The 7,484-nt window shown below is 37.5% G+C and overlaps 1 protein-coding gene across 1 annotated transcript; it reads left to right on the top strand.

Annotated features, from left to right (window-relative positions):
- The first annotated feature begins 1,760 nt into the window (after positions 1-1,760).
- On the top strand, positions 1,761-5,544 carry ciao2b (cytosolic iron-sulfur assembly component 2B). The gene is made up of 5 exons (XM_003438335.5): positions 1,761-2,123; positions 3,161-3,240; positions 3,516-3,641; positions 3,785-3,830; positions 3,937-5,544. Exons 1-5 carry the CDS (start codon positions 1,997-1,999, stop codon positions 4,035-4,037), a joined length of 480 nt encoding a protein of 159 aa, XP_003438383.1. The 5' UTR covers positions 1,761-1,996; the 3' UTR covers positions 4,038-5,544.
- Positions 5,545-7,484: the final 1,940 nt, after the last annotated feature.

Genomic DNA, 7,484 nt, shown 5'->3' with positions numbered 1-7,484 from the left:
GAATAATCACATAATGCACACAGTGCATGGCAGCAGCAAGCTGCTCTCCACAGGTAGCTCCATTTTATTATCAGTACTGTTGAGAATTTTAAAAAAGACTTCTTTAAATTCAGAAGCTTAAGAAACCCATGTCTGACAAACAGTGTTCATTTTTCACAAATGTTTTGACTTCAGAACGGGATATTATTTCCTTCACATTCACAATGTCAGACCATGAAAAACTCACCTCTCTGGACTCTCTACATTATGCAGCAGCAAACTCTTACTTCTCATTCTGATAGTGCACTGCATTAATGCGAGACATAAAACTTTCCTGTTTGTGCCTCATTTATCTACATGCTTCTAAACTTTTCATCCCCAAATGCTCAAGGTTTTCTAATCAGGTGTTCTGATTAGACATTAAACTTGTGAGATATTTAAGACTGGTAATGTTGATATGATTTTAATTTAGTAGCTCATTAAGATTTTGCCTTTTATAATGAAAATTTTCAGTCTTTTTCATGTAGTTGCAAGACACTGAGGTTTTGGAGTCATCTGTGCTGATAATGTAATTCTTGCATAAATTGGGCTTAGAAAAAATGTTCACTGCTGGTCATATCTAATTTCACAGAAACAACTATTTATAAATAGCATTTTACCACCTGAAACCAGAATTGTGAATCTAAAGGTTGTTAGTCCATATTGTCACAGTTAGGAAAATATTTTCGCCCTTTTCAACTGTCGCTGCCCTTATCCATGACATTTTTATTAAAACATGTGTCAGCGGCCGTGTGCAGTCTCATTATATGCACATTTTTTTCAAAAGGTGAACATATCAGGCTGAAGTAAAACTTCACATCAACCACGCTCCACATTTCCAGTGACTGCAGCAGTTCATTAAGATTCTGACTTGATAGAAGTAGTTGATGGTGATGGCAGTTGTGTAGTACAGAAATGAAAACCATATAATAATTTAATTTTATAAATAAAGTGCTTCCATAACCAGTTTGTTTTAATTTTTTCAAAGATAATCATTGCAATGAGTTTGTAGGGGCTTAACATCAAAATGGTGAAATTACTGTGTTTAATTGAGTTGTAGATACCAGTTTAGCTTTGAATACAGATACATAATCTCATTATCATGCTCGAGCTTTGCTAACAGAGAGGAAATTCTAGGAAACTAAAGTGAGGACTCATAGCTAGCCCACCAATCTAAATTACCACTGGTGGCTTGTCATAAATTTATCAGGATACACTTTTTACTCTGCATAGATGAAAAAGCAGAATCTCTCTTCTTCCCGATAATAGGTCAAATGTGTTTGAAAGAACATGCAAATTAGATCTGATTCAGGTGTGCACAAAATAAAAGAACTGTGAGAAAAAGAAATATGTTTTTGTTTAAAAAAACAACAACACACAAACTAAAATAAATTTTAAAAAAAATAACGTAATAACGTTACATGTAAAAAGTCATGTGAAATTAAGATTATTGTGGTCAGTATATTGTTATTGCAACAACACTTCTATTAAAGCGTATTTTGTGCGTAAGGTTGTTGGTGTCAAGTGCTAAAATGGGCGGTATCTGCCATCTGCCGGACAACCAGGGAGACAAATGCCAGTAAAAAAAATTATATGTACAGTCAAAGCCTTCAAAATGGGAAGCCTGGGAAAATTTGAACATAACAAGAGAATAAGCAAAGACTATGAAAGGAAATTTAAATGGCATTTTTTTTTTAAAACAAACAAACATCTGTATAGCTTACTCCGTCTCACGTCCGAAAAGGCACTCAGTTAACTGAATACGTATCTTACTGAAAGAATGCGTATTTAGCAGGAAAGAATTTGCGGGTACTGTTCCTTTAAGACTGTAGAACGTTTATGTTTTGGACTCTGCGGCTTTCCGTTATTCCAGGAAGTACTTCATGAGGGCGCTAGTTGTACAGCTCGTTTGCAGCGGCAAGCTCTGACAAAATACGAGGTTTTTACTGTTTAACGTGGACTAAAATAAGCGCTGAACATGTCCGAGGGGACCCGCTTGGAGAATGCAAACCCTGTGATTTTTCAGCGGTCGGGGGAGAGAGTACAGACGGCATCCGAAGAGGATGAAGACGTCCACGACCCCATCGACGACAGAGAAATATTCGATATCCTGTTTAAATGTTTTACTGTGGTTTAGAGTGGATTTACACCTTAGAGATATGCCCTTTATCCTTTTTTCTAATGATGTTTATGTATTATATTATTTGCCTGACTTAAACGCTAATACCAGTGCCATTCAGCTAGATAATGAGGTGAAATCGAGGGAGTTAACAGCAGTTTAAGAAGTAGCCCGATTGTATCTGGGTTTGCCGACAGGTAATAATAGTCAGTTTCTTAGTATTGAAAACTTAACTAAACATTTTGAAGTCAACTGTGTTTTAATAGGTTAGTTGACCATGGTAGATTAAACTTATAAATACCGTTAATGGTTTGGGTTACGCAATTCGTATTCTCAGGGATTGTCTCATTTTTGTAAATATATTTTATTATATAATTTGAACAATTTGACAGTTTGTAATTGAGTTATTGTTAAGCTGATGTTAGTATTAGTTGAATGATTTCTTGGACCTATGTACAGTGGCTATGCAAACAGCTTAAAGTCAAAGGATCAGACAGTTTATTTTATTACAAAATCGCACCTCTTTAAACAGGTTCACTTGTGGTTCATAGACTATGCTTCAATCTTTTGTACAATGAGTTTTAAGCCATTAGCTACCAGTTTGGGTTCAGGAGACACACACCATTACTACTTATGATCAGACTTCAGACTTAAGTTTTTGATGAAGCTTCTGGGCATTATACAACTTATTTTCACCCCTAATGTGTTTACATGCCAGTGATGCATCTTATTAACATTTGTTTTCTCTTCTTGTCCTTTCTTTCCCCTCCTCCCAACTGGTTATGGCCAATGGTAGTACTTTGATGAGCCTGATTCTGCTGGAGGTCTCTCCCTGTTACAAGGGAGCTCTTCTGTTCCACTTTTACCAAACACTTGCTTCACAGGCGATATCATTCTTGGCGTTTCTCTCTAATATTGTTGGATCTTTACTTTAATATCATTAGTACAGTGATTACAGTAGTGCAGAAAAAGAAATATTTATTATTTGTATTATACCGTCTTGAATTCTTTAACTAAAGTTACATCTGATCAGATCTATCAATGACCCAGAGCATCCACTGTCACTGGAAGAGCTCAATGTTGTGGAGCAAGTTCGAGTTAAGGTGTGTGGTTTTTTTTTTTTGGTTTTTTTTTTTTTGCTTCCTATTTTATACATTTTTCCTATGTTTGTAATAGTGTGAATAAGGAAATAAAAAGATGCTCTGCAACACACTTGCAGATACTTTAGTAAAGAAAATGGTTGAAGACAGTTGAATCCAACAACAAGCATTTCATTCAAAAGTATTTACAGTGAATTTCATTGTTAAAAATGAATGCAGTATGCTGTTAGGAAGATAAATTGATGAATGATGTTTATTATTTGTGTATGCTCCCTCAGGTTAATGATGCAGAGAATACTGTGGGTGTTGAGTTCACACCTACCATCCCTCACTGCAGCATGGCAACACTCATTGGTCTGTCAATCAAAGTCAAACTTCTGCGCTCCCTGCCAGACAGGTTCAAAGTATGTTTATGCATGTTTTTTCACATGACATGCACATTTAACCTTAAGCATATTTTACAGTGTCAAATTTTTCTGTGCTTTAATCTTTTGTTATTTTCAGTTGTGGCCTACATTACAGTATATTTTTTTCTATTTCCTCTCAGATTGATGTTTGTATCACTCCTGGGACTCATGCTTCAGAGGAAGCAGGTAAAACTCCATAGAGAGAAAGGAGGCGAGATGGAATTTTAGACCATTTTTACCAGTATAATCTAATGCATTTTTTATCATACTGTTTATGTCATTTTGTGTACAGTGAACAAACAGCTGGCAGACAAAGAGAGAGTGGCAGCAGCTCTGGAGAATGCATCTCTACTGGAGGTGGTCAACCAGTGTCTGTCCACCAGGAGCATCTGAACAGCCAGCCAACTTTAGCCTTGTCAGCTTTTAGACTCAGATTTTTGCAGGAGGACATGTTTGGTTTCTTTGAAAACTTGCTTTGTATCTACCAACTATCTGCACACCCCTACCCCTGGTATGAGTAGCGTGATCAGGATCATACAGGTTCTGTACATTGGCAACATTTACTGAATAAGAGTACAGAGAAAGCCAATTCTTAAATTCCCAAAGAATAATATAATCTGAGTGTAAGCTCATAACACAGTCTCGTTTGGACAAAGAAATTATTCTTCCACCTGGAAATTTTAACAGTGTGAAAATGCAGAGAAACTCTACCTGTTACATTTGTCATATACACTCACTGGCCACTTTGTCGGGTGTATCTGTTCAACTGCTCATTCATTTAATTATTAATCAGCCACTCATATGTGAAGAACTAAATGCATTTCAACATATATACATGAGAAAGGTCATCCGCTGAAGTTTCAGTGTAATTTAAGTGATTTTGAATGTGGCAAAGGTGTTGGTGCTAGACTGGCTGGCCTGAGCATGTTATAAAATGCTTATCTAGTGGGGTTTCCCCACTCTCCATCCACTTGTGGGGTTTACAGAGAATGGTCTAAATAAAAAGAGAAAATATCCAGTGAGAGGCAGGTTTTTGGGTGAAAATACCTTGTTGAAGAAAATGGCCAGACTTGAAGGCCACAATGGCTCAAATGACTACTCCTTATAAAACCAAACTATGCTGAAAAGCATCTCAAAATGCAAAGTAAGTCAAACATTGAAGGAGATTGGCTAAAGCAGCAGAAGACCACTCTGGGTACTGGGAAAATGAGGCTACAATTCACCAAAATTGGCTGGTGTGATGAGTCTCAATTTCTGCTGACATTCAGATGGTAGGGTCAGTATTTGGAATAAATTAAAAGAAACCATGAATACATCCTGGTTTGTATCAACAGTTCAGGCTGGTAGTGGTGGTGTAATATTTTGGGGGATATGTTCCTGGTACACTTTGAGCCCCTTGTAACAACTGAGCATCATTTAAACACCACAACCTACCTGAGTGTTGTTGCTGACCATGTCCATCTCTTTATGGCCACAGTTTACCCATCTTCTCATGGCTGCTTCCAGCATCATCCCACAAAATTGAAGTCTACTCACACTGGTTTCTTGAACATGCCAATAATTTCACTGTACTCAAATGGCCTCCACAGTCACCAGATCTCAATCCAATAGAGCAGCGGTCCCCAACCCGCAGTCCACGGACCGGTACCGGTTTGTGATTCATTTGGTCCCGGGCCGCGAGAGTTGAGGCTCGGGTGTGAAATTTATGGTTTTCGGGGGTTTTATCTGTTTTATCGTTATTTTTTATCATTAACTCTGTTTCCCTTGAATGGGAGATTCCTTCAAATCAGCACCTGCTGTCTCATGAATCTGAACCAGAATATTGGGAATATTGTTTCCAGCGCCCTATGCCACAGAGAATCCAGGTGCTGCTGAAAGCAAAAGGGGTTCCAACGTGATAGCAGTAAGGTGTACCTAACAAAGTGTCTACTGTGTGTACATTAGTAGCTTTTTTTATACTCGCATTGTGACTCTTAATTTCTCTGCAATAATTCTTGTATATAATCTTAATGTTTTTGAAATGTTATTAAAATGTACAGCCTATTAAATCAAAATGATGCTTTTGTCTTTTTTCCCTGTACGTGTACTGTGATGTAGAACTTCTACTACAGAGCTGGAACACGGCAACTGTTTATTTAGTAAAACTTGTGTTTACATTACTCCACCAGGAGGCGGACTTGTCTTATTCGTGTAAGGCGAGCCACGTGAAGCTTATGTCCATCAGATGTGAGGAGGCAATCTGGCAGAACAAACTGCACCACTGATATGTCCAGCATGCTTGTCCACCCACTCACCAATCAGCTCGGATTTCCTTTAAGTCCTTTGAGCAAGAAGGGCTTCTGCATTGTCACAAGTATTTCTGAACTCATGTTGTGTAAAAGACGTGTAACTTAAGCACAAATATGGAAAGAATATGTGAGTAAGATCTGATGTGAGTACATATTTCAAAATGTTAAAATCAAGTAAAAGAATGTTAAAACATGGATTTGGTTTTGTTTTTAATTTTAAAAGTAAGTATCGCGATACAGCTGTTTGTCTCGCTGGGGGAAAAAGTTATGTAATCAAACTGTTAACGGTCTTCTCTCTGAGCGTGGAATTTGGTGTTTCTTTCCAAATTCAATGACGTCAGAAACCCTTATATATAGTGTTTGTGTGTCTTTTGAGAAAATAATTGTTTTTCAGGTTACACTAATGCTGTTTTTTCTCTCTCTTGTTCCACATCTGGAAACATTGCATCACTATTAAAACTGCGGATAAGAGACCCTGCCGGCACAGCTGCATTGGCCGAAGCCAGAGTCATACCTTCAAAGAGTTGAGCCAAAGAAGGAGGAAAAATACTGTCATCTGAAAATGAAATGGCATGAACAGAAAAGGATCATTATAGGTCTATGTAGATGTGAAAGATGGCGATAAAAATAACATTTGTGGGGAGAAAAGCTTTTAAACCATAAAGCATTTTTTAGTGTTTCACTGGCAGTTCTTTATACCGTTTATGTCCAAGTGATCACTAAAATTGAAGTTCATTTAGGTAATGCTGAACAAGTAATTACTTGGAGGTGTTCCAAGAGGGCTGCCAAGTCGAAATACTTGCTTCTAGAAGAGGTTTAGATTTGCTCAGTCAGTTTAAGAGGAGAGCTGGTTATCTACCAGTCAGAAGGTCAGTGGTTTGATCCCTGGCTCCTTCAATCCATAAATTGTTTTTGAGGCAAGATACTGCACCTCAAACCTTTCCTGATGTATCCCTCGGACTGCCAGCGTGTACATGATTGTATGAAAAGATGACTATGGCTTCTAGAAAAGGCTGCTATTAAGTACAGTTCCTTTCATTTGTTACCTGGTTGAATAGCTAAGGGGCTGCTTCCAGGAGCTTTGAATAGGAAGACAAGGGGGGACCAAGAACAAGGCAGGACACCCAACAGGAAAACAAAATGTTTGATCAGTGATTTTAGAAAGCATGGAAAACATTGCATATTATTTTGTGCATCATTTGCAGGCCTGTGCAGCCATATAGATGCTAAAACATGAAAAGGGTTACATATCAATTTGTAAAGAATAGCTGTTTTCCAAAGTGGCAAACAAAGTATTTAGACATTGAAGAATATGTCAAAATTCTACTGAAATAGCATAATAGTACTGATTCTTCTAAAAATAAAATATATAAAAGCCAAAAACACGTAAAATAAAAGTACTATTTATGCATACAAATGCATTTTTGTTACCTGTAGCCATTCTCTTTACAGTATTTTGGCAAAGTCAGCTGCACCTACAATCCTTTTCAGGTCGGGCCAGTGCCACCACATGCCTTCCCCTCTGGACACACACCTACATCTTAATATTTAC

Source organism: Oreochromis niloticus, linkage group LG13 (assembly GCF_001858045.2).
Source record: "Oreochromis niloticus isolate F11D_XX linkage group LG13, O_niloticus_UMD_NMBU, whole genome shotgun sequence".
In the NCBI taxonomy this organism is placed as follows: domain Eukaryota; kingdom Metazoa; phylum Chordata; class Actinopteri; order Cichliformes; family Cichlidae; genus Oreochromis; species Oreochromis niloticus.
The sequence above is the reverse complement of the archived record's forward strand: the minus strand, read 5'-3'. Positions and strand labels throughout refer to the sequence as shown.

Excerpts from the sequence above, each read along its gene's own strand:
- ciao2b (XM_003438335.5), top strand. The coding sequence starts at position 1,997 with ATGTCCGAGGGGACCCGCTTGGAGAATGCAAACCCTGTGATTTTTCAG. Across the intron at positions 2,124-3,160 it reads CGACGACAGAGAAATATTCG|ATCTGATCAGATCTATCAAT; the intron begins ATATCCTGTTTA and ends AACTAAAGTTAC. Across the intron at positions 3,241-3,515 it reads TGGAGCAAGTTCGAGTTAAG|GTTAATGATGCAGAGAATAC; the intron begins GTGTGTGGTTTT and ends ATGCTCCCTCAG.